The sequence below is a fragment of the Dermacentor silvarum genome, unplaced genomic scaffold (genome assembly GCF_013339745.2).
Source record: "Dermacentor silvarum isolate Dsil-2018 unplaced genomic scaffold, BIME_Dsil_1.4 Seq2109, whole genome shotgun sequence".
Classification (NCBI taxonomy): domain Eukaryota; kingdom Metazoa; phylum Arthropoda; class Arachnida; order Ixodida; family Ixodidae; genus Dermacentor; species Dermacentor silvarum.
The window spans coordinates 1-19,708 of record NW_023605865.1 but is presented as its reverse complement, the minus strand read 5'-3'; the positions used below and the strand labels follow the sequence as shown (position 1 = coordinate 19,708).

Sequence of the window (19,708 nt, the reverse complement as noted above, 5' to 3'; positions counted from 1 at the left end):
GGCACTTAGACAACAGACCTCAGACAGAGATAAAATCTGGGGACAGCGTCGTACGTATGATATCTGCAAGTCTAGAAAGGCGCTGATGCGTTTTTTGAAATGCACCAGGCTGTATGACCGTCTGTGATTATACCTCAGCGATGAACGCTTGACCATGTAAATGTTCATGGTGTGAACATCTCTCTTCCTTCCCCTCTTTCCATCCCTTTCCCTCCTTCCCCAGTGCAGGGTAGCCTACCGGGCTGAGCCTGGTTAACCTTCCTGCCTTTCCCTTTTGACTTCTCTCTCTTTCCCTGCCTCTCCCTCTGCCACTCACCTCTTCTTGGGTGGGCTTCTCTTCCACGAGGGGCGCCTCGTCCGAGACGGGCGCCGCCGGTCCGGACTCGGCGGACGCAGCAGCAGCTGCTGCAGCGGCGGCAGCGCGCCGCAGCAGCGCCTGCCGGTTCGCGTAAACCGGGTCCTCCTGGTAGTCCCTGCGCGCCAGCGAGTGGCGAGGCGCCGGCACGGGGCGCTCGCACGAGTACTCGGACGGCACCGAGGGCACTCGACGCGGCAGGGTCTGCTCCATCTCCGGCAGTCGCTTGCCGCCCGAGCTCTTGCGGCGCAGAGTCTGCAATGCCCACAACACTTACGTTGCTACTAACAGATCGTAACGCAATGGGGCCGAAACTTGGAGGTTAATTAGAGCGCGCGACAGGCGTTGGAATAAAAAATGTTAGGCGTAACATTAAGAGACTGGAGGACTGCGCTGTGAATAAGCGAGCAAACGGGGGTAGCCGATATCCCAATTGAGATTAGGAAGAATAAGCGGAGTTTTGCGGTCGTTGTAAATGCGTGGGGCCGACAAGCAGCCGTTCACTAAAGTTAAGGCATTAGTGCCAGGAGGAGCGAAGTGCCGCCGTAGACGACAGGAAACTAGGTAGTGTGATGAAATTAGAACAGCTGTAAGCCGAAGATTGGATCAGCTGGCGCAAGACGGGGAGGGGGGGGGGGGGGGGCTATTGGAGATCGCTGGGAGAGGCCTTTGTCCTGCAGTGGAACTAATAGCCCGATGGTCATGAAGATAATGCAGACGATGATGGCGCTGATGGTGATTCCCAGTTTAATCGGTAATTTGTTAATGGAAGGAAAATCTCATCACTGCCTTTCCTTGCGCATATCCGCGTTTTTGTTCTGAGTTCAACGGAACTAACGCTGTATTGTTGTATCTTTTTTGTTTTGTGCCTGCCTAAGCTAAGTTTCTAATGCGGCCGTTACACTAACGCAAATACGCTATCTATCGCTGTAAACCTGGGTGAGGGGAGGGTGACAAGCCGCGAAGTGCCTTCTATACAAACTAGCAGAAATCATTTGGATACCTGACCACGCGGGACTGCTAGGAAAGATACGGACTAATCAGCTCGCCTTGTACACATTATGCTAAATTCCCAGCATGCTCGCGCTAAACTCAGAAGGTGGAAGGACGGAAAATTCCCCAGAACAAGATCCCTGCAGAACAAAGAGAAAATTTTTTCCACAGCTACACTCAAACTTAGCACGTAAACAGAACACTATAATATGACAAGCCCAAACAAAACACACCGGCACGCATACAGCGGCTCCGTATACTTGGAGAATGCCCGCAAACTTTAAAGTAGAAAAATCGAGAAGCAGACATAGACAAAGCGACAGGAAGGTGTCTGATCCTTCCAAACTTAGCTTCTCGATTTTTTCTACTTTCAAGTTTGCTGGCATTCTCCAAGTATAACCATGTACCAACTAGCCCAACATGCCACTCTCATGAGCTCCGTATACTACTGGCCCAGGAGCCCCTCCTTCCCTCCCCACCCACCCCTTCCTTCTCAGCGGCGCGGCGGATACCATAACGCAATAATAACAATGCCCACCACCACCGCTTCCGCAAACCCACTTTATTCTCTTCTTGCAAAACCATGCCTCATTGGCTAACTCAAGCCACCACCAACCTGGACCAAGTTTGCCTGTCGGAATTGATCAGGCCAAGAATAAAGCCAGCAAGGCTGAGGACTGCTTTGACTCCTTTTATTCTATAAATAAAGTGTCTTCTCTCTCTCTCTGTCTTCTCTCTCTCTCTCTCCCTGAGGCCACTAGCTTCGCCCACAAGCACACACCCCCGGACTTCGCGATACTCGCCTTTCGGTCTCCGTCTCCCGAGAACAGGTAGCTGATGAACCCCGGTAGCAGGTGGTCGAAGCTGGAAGCCTTGTGCAGCCGGCTGCCCGTGGCCGAGCGCCGGCCTCCGCCCGACGACGTGTGTGCGCCCGACGGGGAGTGGTGGCAGCCGATGGTGGCCCCGGTGGAGGCCGCCGGCAGGTGATGGTGGTGATGGTGCGGTTGCTGCGGGGGCGGCGACGAGCAGGAGAGCCGCGAAGGTGCCCGAAGCCGAGGCATGGTCCGCGATCGCTCCATTGCCTGCTGCGCGAACAGGGCGGTGAGAGTCAGGCTGCCACCGGCTCAGTAGACAGTTGGCACCGGTGTCGTTGGCACCGATGCCAAAGACATTTAGGTAGAACGTTTACTGGGCTGCTGTGCTTCGTGAGTCTACGAAACTTTGTGGATACCTATTCAATGTGCTGTACTTTTGAAGTTACTCTTCGTTTATCATTGCCCTACAATTTATTCTATTTCACTTTTCCTTTTTTTATTCTCGTACGTTAGCCAACCAGTCGCACGGATGGTTAAATCTTTGATTCTCATAATCTCTATACGTCTTTCTCTTGGCTTCTAAAAGTTCGCGAACTAAGAAAACGACTGCAGTTTGGGTCTTACCCAGTGCCAACGGTTCAAGAAGATTCCACAACAAAAGTACGCTTCAACTAGAGCTGGAAAAAAAAAAAAGCCGGCAGATCCTACGCCCTGTGGGAATCGATGTTATGCGAAGCAGTGTGTGGGTACAGCCTACCAAGTTAACGAAACGACCGTGAGAGAACCAAGACGTAGGCGGCTGTTTCATGGCCTACATGACACGCACGTCATGACATTCATGTCATGAGTCTTCGGGAGTCCATTTAACTACGCCGAAGAGACCTTCGGCGTAGACGTTAAGGCGAAAGCCTTAGTTATGCTCATGACTATGATTTCGGCCGTGAACATTTAGCCATTTATTTCACTTAGTACCACATCCGAACCCATTGCATTGGTTTTTGAGTGTTAATCTTTTTTCGCTGAGTCATTGTCATTTTTGCTGAGTCATGGTCATGACTCAGCAAAAATGACAATGACACCACCATCCTTTAGTGTTTCCTTCACTTCGTGCCGACGCACGAACCCATTCCACTGGTTTTTGATTGTTAATCTTTTTCGGCTGAGTCATTGTCATTTTGGGCGGCTGTTTCATAAGCTACATAATACGCATATCATGACATTCATGTCATGACGTATCATTTAAGTTCGTCATACACTCTTGTCATAGTATGCCAATTTTGGTGCACACTATGGTAACGAAACGACCATTAGAGCACCAAGACGGAGGCGGCTGTTTCATGACCTAGATGACACACATGTCATGATATTCATGTCGTGACCTATCATTTATGTTATTTATACACTCTTCTCATACTATGCCAGCTTTGGCGCCTACCAAGTTAACGAAACGGCCATGAGAGCACTAAGACGTAGGCGGCGAGATAGACAGACAGATAGATAGATAGATAGATAGATAGATAGATAGATAGATAGATAGATAGATAGATAGATAGATAGATAGATAGATAGATAGATAGATACTGTCAAAGTGGCAAATGTTTGCCAAGAAATGTTTCACATTCGAAAACTGCGGACTTACGCACTGGGGGAACCTGTTTAAGCGATGCTTTCGTTGGCGTTTATGAAGTTCATGATTAGAGACCAAAGCCTCGGTAAGCATTTAATCACCTTCGTGAAACCGAGATAGCGCTCTTAAGACTAAGCCACACTGATTCGCTTCCTGAAACGAGAATGTTCTTCAACAGAGCTCGCCATACCAGCTTCTCCGATTCCTCGATCTCAGTGATACAGAGAAAGGCTCAAGTCTGACATCTGGCTGATATCGTAGTAACTTTTTGAAACATGGTGCACCGCTGACGTTACCTGCCGCTGCCCCGGACTTCACTTTTTTCGAGGGACCTTTCGCAGCAACTGGAGGACGACCACGGTGAAGAGGATTAGCGTCTGTGCGCTACACTTGTCTGCAGATGCTCGATATAATCCAGATAAAGAAAGTTCAGTTTTATTAACTTGCAAATACCACGGGTATTCGATTAGCAGTGCACTAGTGCTGCCGATCTGCCGGGACGATGAATCACTCCCCCTGTCTCTGGCTCAGGAAATCTTGCGGTACCCAATGATTCGTCCTAGGAGGCGACAATCAAATGCGTCAAATATTTGCCAACTAATCAGCAGATGAAGTACTCACAAATACTCGCCAAGTATTGCTGAACTAAGTAACTCTCATTGACTCACTTCGTCATGTCGAGCATCGACATACTTGTTGCCTACTGCACTGTTGTTTGTCAAACAATGTGAGTCACATGAGAGACACAATTTACCGTGCCGTTAATCACAACATTTTTTTTTTTGGGGGGGGGGGGGGCACTGCGGATAAGGTAGCATCCTCTGTACGTGGTGTCAACCACCATCATAATGTGTCTTTATGTGCGTATTATCACATCTGTTTATGATACTGATTTCTGCACCTTCACGCCTGCTAGGGCCACATCAAAACCTCACACGCCTTTTGAACTTTTTGTGACTCGACGTATAGTGCGCAGCCGCGCTTACCCTCACTTTCTGTATTTTCGTGAGACCGTTTATCCCAGACCACACCTTCACTTCGCTTACCCTTAGTAGCTCTCTGCGTGCTTCATTTTCTGAAGTTGTGACGTTTCGTCTTACCTTTCATTAGTCTTTTTGTTACTGCCATGCGAAAATGAGAAACAGTTACAATTATTCATTGTCTGAGAAAAATAGGCAGGGGTGTGTAGCTTAAGTATTGGCTTAATTCGTAAAGCACCACCCTCTCAATGCCTAAGATGGGGCTTCGTGACCCATTTGCGACAAATTATCTTTTCGTCCATTTTCAACACCCTTTAAGCCATTATTTCTGCATTTCAGATGAACGAAAAACTTAACCTCGCTTATGATTTCTCTGTGGTTTCAATGTCTGCCACTCTGTATAGTTCTGACTAACCAGCTACCATTACAAGATAACTACATCTTCTTCTTGCTCTTCAATAAAAAAAAACACTAATGAATGAAGGAATGAATCGATGAACGACCGAATGACTGAACCAATCGAGCAACGAAACAGTCGGTCAACTAGGAGTATTCATTTACCGTGTTCTCACTTCCATGGGGCATACCAATTTTTTCGCAACCCATGAAGAGGTCAGTGGGACAATCGGTCACTTCAGGGCCGCTCACCTGCGGCGTGATGCTCGCGACGAGCCGGTTGAGGATGCCTGTGCGTGCAGTGGTGGTGGTTGTAGCCGCGAAGCTTCGCCGTTGCTCCGCTCGGCTGGCAGTGGTCGTCGGCTTGGCCGCCAGGTGGCAGTCGGGGCGCACACACGCCTCGGTCAGAGGGCACCAGAGACCGTCGCTGAACAGGGTGTAGTGGCTGATCAGCTGCAGAGAGCCCAAGTACACCGAATGAACTCAAAGTGGTCCCTTCCCCGCCTTAAGGCGCTAGGATCATGATTGCAACAAAACTGTTGATCGATCCTTTCTTTAACTTGCTTTTATAATAAATTAAACCAATCGAAATTAGAGTAGATTAGTCAGTGTCCTTGACTTAAACGCGGCAATTTACCTAACGCAGTGACTCGCTTTTTCCCAGTTTTCCCAATATATGATACATAGGTTTCCTAACGTTCTTTCTCCGAATCTTGACATAATCAATGACAAACGCTGCAGCGTAGGAAAGTTAATAAATCCAATCATATGCATGCAAGGATTTCCCTATGTAAAACGCTAACATTACCTACAGTGGACTCTAGACGGCAACACAAAACCACGTAGTTGGAATTTTAAATGTGAAGCTTCGGTACAACACATGTGCTCACTCACTGTTTATTGAGGATGCGCCCTTCAGTATGGAATAGGTACTTTTGCTTCCGAGAGAAATGTAGCACCAGAAAGATATAGCCGTCGCACAGACAATGCTATGACAAATTCGTTTAGCTCTTTATGCTTTTCCTTTATGTGCTCTATTCTCTTTAAACACACACACACACACACACACACACACACACACACACACACACACACACACACACACACACACACCCATATATATATATATATATATATATATATATATATATATACATCATCAGCCTATATTTATGTCCACTGCAGGACGAAGGCCTCTCCCTGCGATCCCCAATTACCCCTGTCTTGCGCTAGCTGATTCGAATTTGCGCCTGCAAATTTCCTATTGTCATCACCCCACCTAGTTTTATGCCGTCCTCGACTGCGCTTCCCTTTTCTTGGTAGCCATTCTGTAACTCTAATGGTCCACCGGTTATCCATCCTACGTATTACACGGCCTTCCCAGGCCTATTTTTTTCTCTCAATGTCAACTAGAATATCGTAATTTACGTAAGGACTCACCGAAAACCCCATGCTTTTTCTTTTTTCGCCCGATGCATGATAACTGCGACATTCTGCTTGTAAATGCAGCCTGTGATCAATAAATATGGTGAATGATTGATTTTATGATTGATTTGCAGAAAAGACGGTATTACAATAGCGCAAGCAGTCCCATACGACACTCCGGTGGCCTCCGGCATCATTCTAGCCGTCAGTAAACGATCTTCAATAAAGAGTTGGCGAATTTTCTCGGTGTTTTCGTCGGGGAACGACCTCACTAGCTTATCTGGCCGTTGCACGTCTTGCACGTTCTCTCAACTGTCACCGAAGCGCTTGTACCACACTTTTAAATGCGAAGCATTACTTGGCCAACATTTCCTACTATGACAGTATCTATCTATCTATCTATCTATCTATCTATCTATCTATCTATCTATCTATCTATCTATCTATCTATCTATCTATCTATCTATCTATCTATCTATCTATCTATCTATCTATCTATCTATCTATTCTATCTATCTATCTATCTATCTATCTATCTATCTATCTATCTATCTATCTATCTATCTATCTATCTATCTATCTATCTATCTATCTATCTATCTATCTATCTATCTATCTATCTATCTATCTATCTATCTATCTATCTATCTATCTAGCCGCCTACGTCTTTGTGCTCTAATGGTCGTTTCGTTAGCATGGTATGTACCAAAATTGTCATACTATGACAAGAGCATATGACGAGCATAAATGATATGTAATGACTAGAGGCCGGATCTTTAGGCATTAAAAAAGCGCGTTTTAGGCGCCAAAAATAGGCAGACAAAACAACGTTTTAGGCATCCAACGTCGTAAATATAGGCACAATAAATTTTTACATAAAGACATATCATTTCAAACGAAGACGTGCGCGGCCTATATCTACCATAGGAAAACAAGGAATGTTATTGTCTATGATGGCACAAAGGCGCCAACAGTTGAACATAGCCGTGCAATTGTCTCATAAAACAGCTGGACCAATGACGATCAGTTGGCTTCATTCTCACTGCTCAAATTCATGTTCAATGGCCACTGTACTCGAGCGTCGCATATAGTGAAACAGGCATGAAAAATAATACTTGAAAGTTGGGAATACTGATTAAAAAAAGCGATACTTTATGTCTGCCTGACGCAATTAAATTAAGACACAACAAAAACAGACCGAAAATAAGTGCAAGAGAGACTACCATTTATTAAGGAATTAACATGTTCTTACATTAGGACTCTTAGGTACAACTCTGGCAATTTTCTCATATACAATGTCATTCTCCGAATTGTACAGGCAACACGTCCCAACACTGCGAAATACACTTGCGCCCATTTGAAGTGCGCATGTTTGAAGAAATCTATTTGAAGAGCACGCGGAACGTAGTCTAAGAATGACTGTGAAGATAGTGGAAACAATAGCAAACTACCACCATCTCCAGATTTTTGGATTCAATATTGTCCCTCGTGTCACTTGGCATCTTGTACGCTGAGAAGGAACGCTCGATGGCGGTGAATACCTTACAAAGTAAATTACAAACAAAACAAAAGCCGCGTGCACATCACATTTTTCTTTCTTCTTTTGCTCTTCACTCTCCTTTCCCCTGACGGCACTCCGCGGTTTCGCATTCGCCAACCGCTCGCGCCATGTCAGCGCGGCGGCGTATACAGGCCGGCGCGTCCCATTTCACTGCTGCTAGCGGTTGTTTTTCGGGAGTTGGTTGAACTAGAGGACTTGGTTGAACCCCATAGAGTTCCGAACAACGTTGCCCGGTAACATAACGATCTCTAACTTAACTCGAAAGCGAAACTTGAGGCTAAATCTTTTTAAAATAGGCATTTATAGGCTTTTATAGTCAGTTAGGCACAAACGCCAAAATGGGCATTTATAGGCACTATAGAAACACTATAGAGGCCCTCCTTAACCTCTAATTCATGCTCATATATCAAAGTGGGGTGATAAGAGTGCAAGGAACAAGCAAGGCATTTGCCTAAAATCTGGTCTCTAGTAGTGACATGAATATCATGACTTGCGTGTCATGTAGGTCATGAAATAGCCGCCTACGTCATGGTGCTCTCATGGTCGTTTCGGTAACTTGGTAGGTACCAAAATTGGCATAGTATGACAGGAGTGTCTGACGAACCTAAGTGATAGGTCATGACATAAATATCATGACATGCGTGTTATGTAGATCATGACAATGACTCCGCGAAAAATATTAACACTCAAAAACCACTGAAATGGGTTCGGACGTGGGTACTAAGTGAAGGAAACACTACAGGATGCTGGTAGAAGTCATAGTCATGAGCGTGACTCAGCATAAATTACAATGACTAAGCGAAAAAAGATTAACACTCAAAAGTCTCTGAAACGGGTTCTGACGTGGATACTAAGTGAATAAAACACGAAGGGATGTTGGTGGAAGTCATAGTCATTACCATGACTGAGCAAAAATGACAATGACTCAGCGAAAAAAAAACATTAATGCTCAAAAACACTGAAATGGGTTCGGACGTCGGTACTATGAGAAGGAAACACTAAAGGACGCTGGTAGAAGTAATAGTCATGAGCCTGACTCAGCAAAAATGACAATGACTCAGCGAGAAAATATTAACACTCAAAAGCCACTGAAATGGGTTCCGACGTTGGTAATAAGTGAAGGAAACACTAAAGGATCATGGTAGAAGTCACTCAGCAAAATGACAATGACTCAGCACAAAAAATAACACTCAAAAACCACTGAAATGGGTTCGGACGTGGCTACTAAGGGAAAGAAACACTAAGAGATCGTGGTAGGAGTCATAGTCATGAGCATGACTCAGAAAAAAATGACAATGAGTAAGCGAAAAAAAGATTCACACTTAATAACCACTGGAATAGGTTCGGACAAGGGCACTAAGTGAAGGAAACACTAAAGCATAATGGTAGAAGCCATAATCATGGGCATGCCTCAGCAAAAATGACCATGACTCGGCGAAAAAAGATTAATACTCAAAAACCACTGAAATGGTTTTGAACGTGGGCACTAAGTAAACGAAACACTAAACGATTGTGGTAGAAATCATAGTCATGACCAGGACTCACCAAAAATGAGAATGACTCACCGAAAAAATATTAACACTCGAGAACCAATGGAATGAGTTCGGATGTGGTACTGAGTGAAGGAAAAGGCTAAGCGTTGATGGTCGAAGTCATAGTCATGAACATGACTAAGGATTTCGCCTTAAGGTCTCTTAGGTGTGGCTAGAGGGACTCCTGATGACTCATGACATGAATGTCATGAGATGCGTGTCATGTAGGTTATGAAAGAGCCGCCTACATCTTGGTGCTCTCATGGTCGTTTCGTTAACATGGTAGGCTCCCCGCACACTGCTTCGCATAACATCGATTCCCACAGGGCGTGAGATCTGCCGGCTTTTTTCGATAAAACACTGTTTCCATACACCTGGCGCAGCATGTCGTGACCTTCCATTGGCGTTCTCCAAAGTTTACGCACAATTCCTCGTTCCTATGTTGTTCCAGTACATCCGTGAGAGCGTCGCTGCACTACTTACAGCCCCTCTGCACGCCCGCACACGTCTGGACACGGCTTCGCGAACGGTGGCTGAGCTACCTTGGGTTTCACTGACCTGACTGCCAACCAATAGTACCAACTACACCAGATGCCAGCCATATATATACAGGGTGTTTCAGCGAACACTTCCAAAAATTCTTAACGGTTGCCTGTGGCAGATTCTAGTTGATGAGCTGGTCTACTCAGAGAGGCGGACATTACTTGCGCAAAAAATTGAAATGCATAATCAAATAATTAACAGAAATTGACTAATTAAGTTTTTAACTAATTTTATGATGACCCATATTGCCTTGCAAGTTCGCAAGGCGGGTCCACTTGGAACTAATTCTCGGGATGACACCAGTTTCGAGATATTAATTCCAGAACTTTGCGGAGAAATGCATTGGCGTTCCAGTTAGGTTCTTAAGAAAACGTCACTTCATGCATTGAAGCTCAAAATTAACTGTAACGCCAATGCATTTCTCCGCAAAGTTCGGGAATTAATATCTCGGAACTGGCGTCATCCTGAGAATTAATTTTAAGTGGATCAGCATCGTGAACTCCATGGCTACAATTTGTAAATTGCAACATGGGCCATCAAGTAATTATTTAAAAACTTAATTAGTTAATTTTTGTTAATTCATGGATAATGCATTTCAATTTTTTTGTGCAAGTGATGTCCGCCTCTTCGAGTAGACCAGCTCATTAACTAGAATTGGGTTATCTGCCAGAGGCAACCTTAAATAAATTTTGAAAGTGTTCGCTGAAACACCCTGTATATATGGTGTTCATAGGAGACCACACTCTGTGTCCATAGGTGTGGACACTGGGTGTGAGAAGGATATATTAAAGAAAAAAATACGGGTGTTGCTGATAATCGAATTGAGACCAGAAGTAAAGCTAATCAGTTAAAAGTAACAGATTTCGTGCCGATGCAAGAGAACGGTAGTCTAGGTCGGCGCAAGGTTATGTCGTGTAGGACGATTGGGGAATTTGCAAGAATGATACCCAGACTGCTGATGCCAGGCAGACCTATTTCTGTGATGCTCCGTGAGGGTTTCATGCTGGTGGGGTATTCTGAATGTGCTGACCTAGTGGACATGGCCATTTCGTCTGCTGCTGAAGTGCTGATTGGATGGAGATGCTTGTCTTCTCATGTATAACCCAACCAAGCCAACCAGAAATTCATCAGAAGGCAAAATGGACATGTCTACTAAGTGGACACTTACAGAATACTCCCCATCCCCTGCAATTCATGCAAATATGGCTGATCATAATAGTGAGGGATTCTGCCATGGTATGAATGCGTTATCGAGGTCCAGCTCTGCATATGCAGCTGTTACTGCAAAAAAATAAAGAAATGAAGGTATGTAAAGAAATGCGATATAAATATAAAAAAAGAAAAACAAACTGCTGGCCACGAGAAAGAAAAGAGGCCCTACATGTGCATGTGCGTTGTTTTACTTTAAACGGGTGACCATTTTAATGCGAATAGCATTGTTTGCCGTGTGCGGCCGTTCTAAACGAAGTTTACTCTAACGTGTATAGCGACGACGCCTGCCCGTCCTGCGGGCAGAACTCCACTCTAGCATACATGCTCTGGGAGTGCGGGTCGAGATACCCCAAGATCAGCAAGCAGGGGTGGGACTCGCTTCTGCGTAGCCCTACTCTAGACAAGCAAATCCTGGCTTTCCGGCGTGCCCGCGGCCGGGCCGGTGGGCTAGACCTGCCGGTCCCGACGTGGGACTAGCCGGGTGCGTCATGCATTCGTTGTGACACCGCCATGCTGATTCCGTCGGGGTAGTTCAATCGTGGTCGTTCGAGCTTCGTGATGCGAATCTCGTCATGCTGTAGTCGTCACGCCTTCTACTCCGACCCAGTGGTTCAAGTCGTCTAATAGCTTGGGCCACTAGGTAAATTGTTTATGGTCGTCAGGTCGTCGCGGTCATTGCATCGTCGCGATTCCAGCTTTGACATCCGACTCCCGTCATGCCGTCGTCATCATGTCATCGTCGTAACACAGTCGTCTTCACGCCATAGTCGTCACGTTGTCGTCTTGTCACTGAAATCACTTCAGTAATGTCCTCTCAATGTCGTCATGTCGTCGTTGTTATATATTTTTGACGTTCCATAGATATCAATCCTTCTTCCTCATACAATCGTCAGTCGTCACTGCATGAAGTCATCACTGCGACGACTTCATGACGCCGTCGCAGTGACGTCAGTGACGTCATGAAGCCTTCGTGCTCATAGATGACCTTGGCAAGACAATTCCATAGAAAAGTGAGACGACATCGGAATAGGTGGCATATAGCTGAAGCAACGAAAGTCTCCGAATTACTACTACACGCGTTAAATAAACGCGACTTCAGGAATATGGCATGTCGCTACATTGCCCGATTCGCATTACTATCGACAGTCATCATCAGATGAGTTCTGGTGCAATTTTTTTCAGCTGGTTGTCACTGTCATCAAGTTATCGTTCCGCGCAAGAGGGGCATCCGAAATTTCTCGAAAATCGCGCTAATTCTGCAGCGAATAGTCTTGTCTAATCCCATCGCACGCGTGACATGAATAGAGTCGTATACACTTGAACGTACGCAATCACCAGCGAATCACCTCTATAGGCCGGAACGTATAAATAGCGGATGAGATTGAACCGTGATATCAGATTCGACGAACGAATGACTGCATTCGCCGCTTATTCGTTGTGATTTGAGTGTTGCTTGTCTTCCTGAGCACAACTTCTCTCCAAATACATTACATTCTTTGCTCATACTTTTGCCAATGTTCGTTCTTTGCCGTCCGTACAGCGTAATTTAGGAAGTAATATAAGCCGCCCGTTTCTTTCCCTTGTTCATCTTTCTCGGGTTTTCGTTTGAGCGCTGGGCTCGGCCGGGAGAGATAACGCTGACGTTGATTCTCGCACCTGCCCCGAGGCTTGGGTCGTTGCTCGGGCCAGTCAAAAGCTGGCGTTTATTTACGCGCTGCAACACAGGCCCAGCAGCTGTTTATCCTCGTCGGGGTTAATATCGCAGCGCAGGAAGATTCATTTTGAATGAAGCTGGCCGGCGACGTTGCAAGGCAATGCGCCGGGACAAAAGAAATACAAGCATTAGTACCCACCGCGGAACGACAGCGAAGCGCCTCAAGAAAACAGCAGTCAGAATGAAATGTTGAGTCTTCTTCACCGCGGTAATGAATTTTTCATTTTATGCTCGGCGCCATGAAAACGAGAAGCGAGGGAAAACCGTTGCTCCCGCCGAAATTGTTTCCAGACGCCGGCGAGGCCGTTTGGTTCAAATGCCCCGGACGGAGATGGGGACGAAGAATGAGGCAGTCGAACACGCTAAAAATGGTAAAGGTGGCCCGAGGAGCTCTATTGCTCCCAAGGGCTGTGTTCTTCATGTTCGTTCTTTTTGTTTGCTGTCGGCGTTCGAGGAACAAGAATTACATTTCTTGGCATTAGAAACGGCATTCTCGGCATGCGTGCACCATTTTTCTCCGGTATGCATACGTGTATCCTCAAGGCCTCCTCGTGTTTATAGCTACGCAAAAGTAACGAATTAAGAGTATGTCTATTCATTGCAGGAGTCTTATCCACCCACCCCAGAGTACAGAATAGGCCAATAGAGGAGGTAATACGAAAGTATGGATGGAGAGTGCGCTGCGCATATATTTCAATTTCGAAGCGCAATTAAGACCACGTCACCGGATAGATGGTAGCGAGCAAAGCTTCAATTGTCTAGGCGTCCTTGTATTCGTAGCCGCAAGAAGAATAGACTTGGGAGAGGAGAATGTTAGTTTTTTGCAGAAGTCTTACCCAGTCACCTTCGAAAGTGTGGAGGAGCCCAGAAGGAATGATGGAGCACCAGTTTCATTATTTTTGGAGAAACAAAATGACATTCTATGAAATTTCACTATAGTTGTAGTCCCATTTTAACTCACGCAATTGTTTAAAAGATGCCAGCTCAAAGAGGTAGCTCAATGGCTACGGCGTAGGACTGCGGAGGTCGAGGTCCTGAGTTTGATCCCGGCGACCCCGTTACGACGGTAGCAGAATGCAAAAACGCTCGTTTATCGCGCGTTGGGTGTACGGTAAAGGGCATCGTGAGGTCAAAGGTAATCAGGAGTCCTCGACTAGGGCGTGACTCACAATGAGATTTTGTTTTCACACGTCAAACTCCTGAATTGTTAAGTATAAAAAAAGTTGCTGCTTCTGCAATGTAGGCACGCAAGAACACACCCAGAGCTTTCATTTGCCATATCAATTGCTTGCTTTCACTTTTTTGTGAAGTCGTTTTCTCTAAGGCATGCTGTGTGTGATAAGTGCCCGGGAAATGTTTGTGCTGGTTCGTGCTAGCTTATTCGAAGTTTCTTTTGTGTGGTATGTGCAATTGCGGGAAAAATCAAACAAAAACGTCATTTATAACTCATGAAAAGGCGCAAGCAAGGGCACTGAAATCTCGAAGGCAAAGGAATCTGGTCGGCTGCGTGTCAGTATTTCATTATGTTACGATTGTTGAATGAAATTCCGAGAAATATAAGATGTCGGGCAGGCCAAACTAAACATACTTTTATTTACTTACTTGTAAAACCATGGAAATGTTGGCTATATAGCGAGCTACTAAGATAAAGTGGCATCACTAATTGGTTGAGTGAAAAAGTGATTGGAACTGTAGTGTACGTATAGTGTGCGTTGTTGTGTGTGTTAGGTCCTCTAGCGAGAAAGAAACGAACTGTTGGTAAGGCACGGCTGGGGAGGTAGTACAGTCGAATCCGGATATATTGAATCTGAAGGGGATCCCTAAATGTTCTATATATAGGTAATTCGATGTATAAAATAAACACTTTATACATAAATTTTCAAGGGGATTTTGCTGTGGTTCGTTATACACAATAATTCGTTATATGTGAGTTCAATGTATCTGGGTTCGACTGTAATGTCTTCTTTAGACAATGCATAATTAACGGCAGCGGACATTGATGAGCGTGATCGTAACTGCTTAACCGTATGATTGGTCAACATCTGCTGATTGACTTCCTAATGATTACTTTTAGGGCACATGTCACAATTCCAAAAGTACAGAAGGTCTCTGATCCAAGCATGTCCAATTAGAATAAATTCTGCAAAGAGCAGCAGTTTTCTGATACCAATCCTCAAACCTTTAGGGAATGGAATTGTGTTCTGCGTACAACGTTTCTACAAATCTGCTATCGCGCAATGTGGAACAAAGGCTAGCCGGATACCTATGAGTTCCGGTGACAATTTTAGGGACAAAACATTTCTGAACTGGCAGTGGTTCCAGTACTCCTATCAGATATGCAAGCTTGAGCACTCACCAGATTCAATTTTGTGATCGCAGCAAATCCCCTGAAATATAATGGTGTGAACCTTGCTACAAATAGGACAACAAAGGTACAAACAATGGCGAAGTTCCTAGTGGCTTAAATTGAAAGCGATACTTACCACACAAAGTGCCACGTAACACTAAAGCATACAAGGCAAAATAGATAAATTGAACCACAAACGAAACAACAGGATTCGTGGCAATGAATTCTCACCAACGTGCCAAGCTGTCAAGTATTCTAAGTTGTTGTCAATAAAAATATGTGTGACTATCACTCATTTACTAATCTTCACAACTGCTGTACGTTGCCTGAATGAAAGATACAATCTTACTTCCACTGAATGGTATCAAAAAGTTTGGTACTTCGGATTTCTAGCGAGTGATATAGTAAAATATATGCCGATTGCAAGATATGTTGCCGGCCTAGCAAGCAATGCGGGTTTGGTGGTACGAATTATATGAATAAGTTGGCGTACCGACATGATGCTGGGGAAGCGCTGCCCGTCCTGGATGGCGAACTCGCCGCTAGGTGTCACGTCCACCTTGTAGTGCTTCACCGAGCCACCGTGGCTGAGGCACAGGGCGTAGCTGCTGTCGTCCCGCTCACGGACTCTGCGCAAACGACGCCATAGGGAACATAATCATTAAATAATACGAAGTCCAGTGATGATAGATGCAACTTCTCAACGGTCTAAAGATGCTGAGACAAAAGGTAGCACTAAAAATACAAACAAAAAGCTAGACCATATGCACTGTGCGACAACGTATATCGCTTTATTATGTTAAGCGATGCAAGACATCACGGAAACGTGGTTACTTGAGGTTATCATCACTGGTCGAACAAGAGATGTCAGGGCCCTGGTGTCAGGGCTCTCTATTATGTGATTGTTTGTGATTATGTTATGTGATTATGTATTGGTCGCTCTATTATGTGAGAGTGTTATGTAGGCACCGCATTGGTAGTCCAAGGTTAGACGAAAGATCGTTTCACGATATAGGAGGCCGTTTTCTGTAAAAAAAAAAAAAAAAAAAAAAAAAAAAAAAAAAAAAAAAAAAAAAAAAAAACGAGCGCTGGCTGAAAGAACAGAGGAGCAGAACCAATTGACGTTTCAGTGCTGGTGCGAAGAGCCTCTTGTTGAACAAGCGCAAAGGTTAAGGTGGCGCTTTATTTCTTGATGGCTGACCACCCATATTTTCTCACCATGGTACAGTGGTGGTGCTCAGTACAACCTTCTGCGACACACATTTTGGCGAGGACCAAACTTTGTCTAGAGGTAAGGCACGACATTTATTATCTCCCTAATTGTTAACAGAGACCCGCATGGGTCCCGAAATGTCAATTCGGTTTTCGTTCGTGTTCTTTTGCTGATCGCTCGTTCTTAACAGGCAACCCACATGATTATGCGGTGGACGCTGCTGCTCAATGCACGTGGCCCACTTTATAGCAAATGTTTATATGGTGTTAGTCTCATTTGCTTGTCTGTCTCGTTACACTATGTTTGTGCCCTAACCCTGCGGTGACCTGAATATATGTAGCACGTAGGTTCTGGCATTTCGCATATTATTTCGTTTCCTGATGTTGTAGAGATTTTGTTTATGTTGTATACTTAACTCATACGTTATAGAACGCGTTTCGCGAAGCGTATGTGTATTTAACGTCTCCAGAGAGGACCAGGACCGATCAGGGATAATAAACCACCAGACTTTGCCCTGTATACACATGTTCTCGAATAGGGTTAGGAGAATGACCAGGAAAAAACTAAAGTGAAATACTGACTTAATCTATACATTAGTAGACCACGCTTCTAGCTCTGCAAATTTGCAAGTGTTATCACGAGCGGAACCTTCGTAAGACCTACATGCAACAATGACTATAAAGACGGGTAGCAAGTGCCGATGCCATAAAGAATTTCCGGCACCAGTGCCCTGCGAAGTGATAGACTCTTCTTGGAGTTCTTTCCCTGCTTATGATGAAAATGAAATGCATTTTATTTGAAAGTAAGCCGATATCTAGCCTATGAACAGTTGAGGGCTTTCCCTGCACAATATATCGGCCTAGACAAGCGAACATACCGAAATTTCAACAATGTACTACGGAATTCACCTGAAATTAAAAGCGAGTAATACCTGAAGCGTGCCTTACAATTAAGTAAGCTGAGTTTTCTTTTATGTGCGAACATTCTCTTATAGTAGACGCATGCCCCCCAAAAATCTCGCGAGTAAGATTCCATGCACGGAATACTGCACCATCCTAGAGACTTTATACTGTTCACCTTCACACCAAAAGAACTCGATGAAAGGTGTTTTCCATACTGATGCATAAACAGTTGCCATTTATTTCGTCCCTGCTACAGTCACCCTTTGTATTAAATATCGGGCCAAGTGAAGCCTTCCGTGCATATAGCAGTTAAAAATTTGTGTAAGTACCTGATGCCCTATTTATTGCCACAGTGTAAACGCCAAGCCTTGGCACGAGAGACACGCAGCGAGACACACGCAGCGCTTGAGATATACGTGTGTCTCTCTCTCTTTTTTTATGTCCATGTCCGTTAATCACGTTTACACACTCGCACTGCTTAACCAGCTCGCCCAACTAGCTGTTTGGTCTGGTTAGTGTGATGTATCTTTTTTTGTGTGTCACATTGAACGCTTACAACGTTCGACATTTCGTTAGTATAGTTATGTTATTTGTGATCATGAAACCTTGTCGAAAGTGCTATTGTCACTGATGCTTTAAGGGTAGCATGGCCAAGTCAGGCACCATGCAGTGCCTTTATCCATGTCTACCAAGACGATGTTGTATATTGCATAAACAAATAAATAAAACAAAGTAAAATGTTTTGCTCGAGTGTGTTGACTAGACATCTGTGTTCTGTTGATTAATGTACCGGGACGCAGGGCACTCTTTCCCCACAACCCTTATAGAACCTCTTCGAGTGGCATAGATGCTTGAGTGGGAGACGGGCAGGGGGGGGGGGGGGGGTGAGGGGCACTGTGGTGATTACAAACACCAATGACGCATCGTCCCCAAATGATGCTCGAAGCGACGAAGTCACACACGTTGCCGCCTCGAGGAAGCGTGGCCCGAGCTGTCATTAACAAACTGGAGAAACGGGCGATGGCTATGCTCGCCCGAGCAAACGCGCGTTGCGCAATCGTGGGCGGCCGTGGGAATTCCGTGTGGCGTTACGGCGCCTCGTTGATTCGAAATCGAAGCGTCGCACTCGGGCTGGGGCCCGCATTACGAGCACTCAAACCAGGGAGCGCTCGTCGCCAGGTCTTGCACGAGAAACCATTATTCGTGCCCAAAGCAGCGGCATCTTTGCGGTGTGCCATTAGGGCTGGAGCCCGTTCCTGTGGCTCCTATAGCCGTCGCGCGGCAGAGCGCAGTCTAATGAACTCCTTTCGGATGGGGAGTGTCGAGCACTACGGCGGTGCAATATAATCGTTGGATAAATGGCGTTCTCTTGCGAGACTATCGCGTTATGTTCACTAAGGATTATACTTTCTCACCCGCGCCAGTATGGGAACTAAGGGCTGATTTGATAACTAGCTTTCAGATCTTTCAGACTACTAGTGAATGGAGGGGTTGATTACTGTGTGACTGTTTTTATCTGGTTGATTTGAGACACGTTTCTTGCGATTCGACCTAGTCGTTGTGCTTTGGACGGGCACATGTTCTAGTCATATTTATTTCGTCTAGAGTCAGAAGTCAGCAATTTTCTCAGCTCAGATATTCAATTTGCATAGCACACACGTACGCTCTCACAATTACCGCACGCTGGTGTGCAGTTTTGATATTACAAAGGCAATTCGCGCTAACAATAACCCCAAAATAATCGTAGTATGACATACGGACATAGCAAAAGTTATCACTTTGGTCACAATTGGTCACACTGTTTTAGTTCCGCGTCAAAACAGCGTTATCATGTTTCTCTGCTTGCCATTGCACCCTACCGTAACCTTTGCAAATAATCCATTTTTGCTTTCACCACGTACTATTCTGCAATTGCTTTTGATGGTTGTGTTCTTGTTTTTATACCTCGTGTTATTTTAAGACTCACCAGCCGCATTCGAAGTAAGAAACCTTTGAAATGGTCCTGAGCACTGGGTCCAGTTTATTCTTGGTCATTTTTTCATTAGTTGAACAAAAGTTGGCACGTAAGACTCTATTAGATCGGTTATCATAAT

At 45.1% G+C, this 19,708-nt stretch overlaps 1 protein-coding gene across 1 annotated transcript; it reads right to left on the bottom strand.

Moving 5' to 3' along the window:
• Positions 1-316: 316 nt before the first annotated feature.
• On the bottom strand, positions 317-16,129 carry LOC125941753 (uncharacterized; the record flags this gene model as incomplete). Its single annotated transcript, XM_049659585.1, has 4 exons — positions 317-610; positions 2,152-2,433; positions 5,419-5,619; positions 15,994-16,129. Coding segments are annotated over 4 exons (913 nt in total), but the record flags the coding sequence as incomplete, so codon positions are not given.
• Between the last annotated feature and the right edge of the window lie 3,579 nt (positions 16,130-19,708).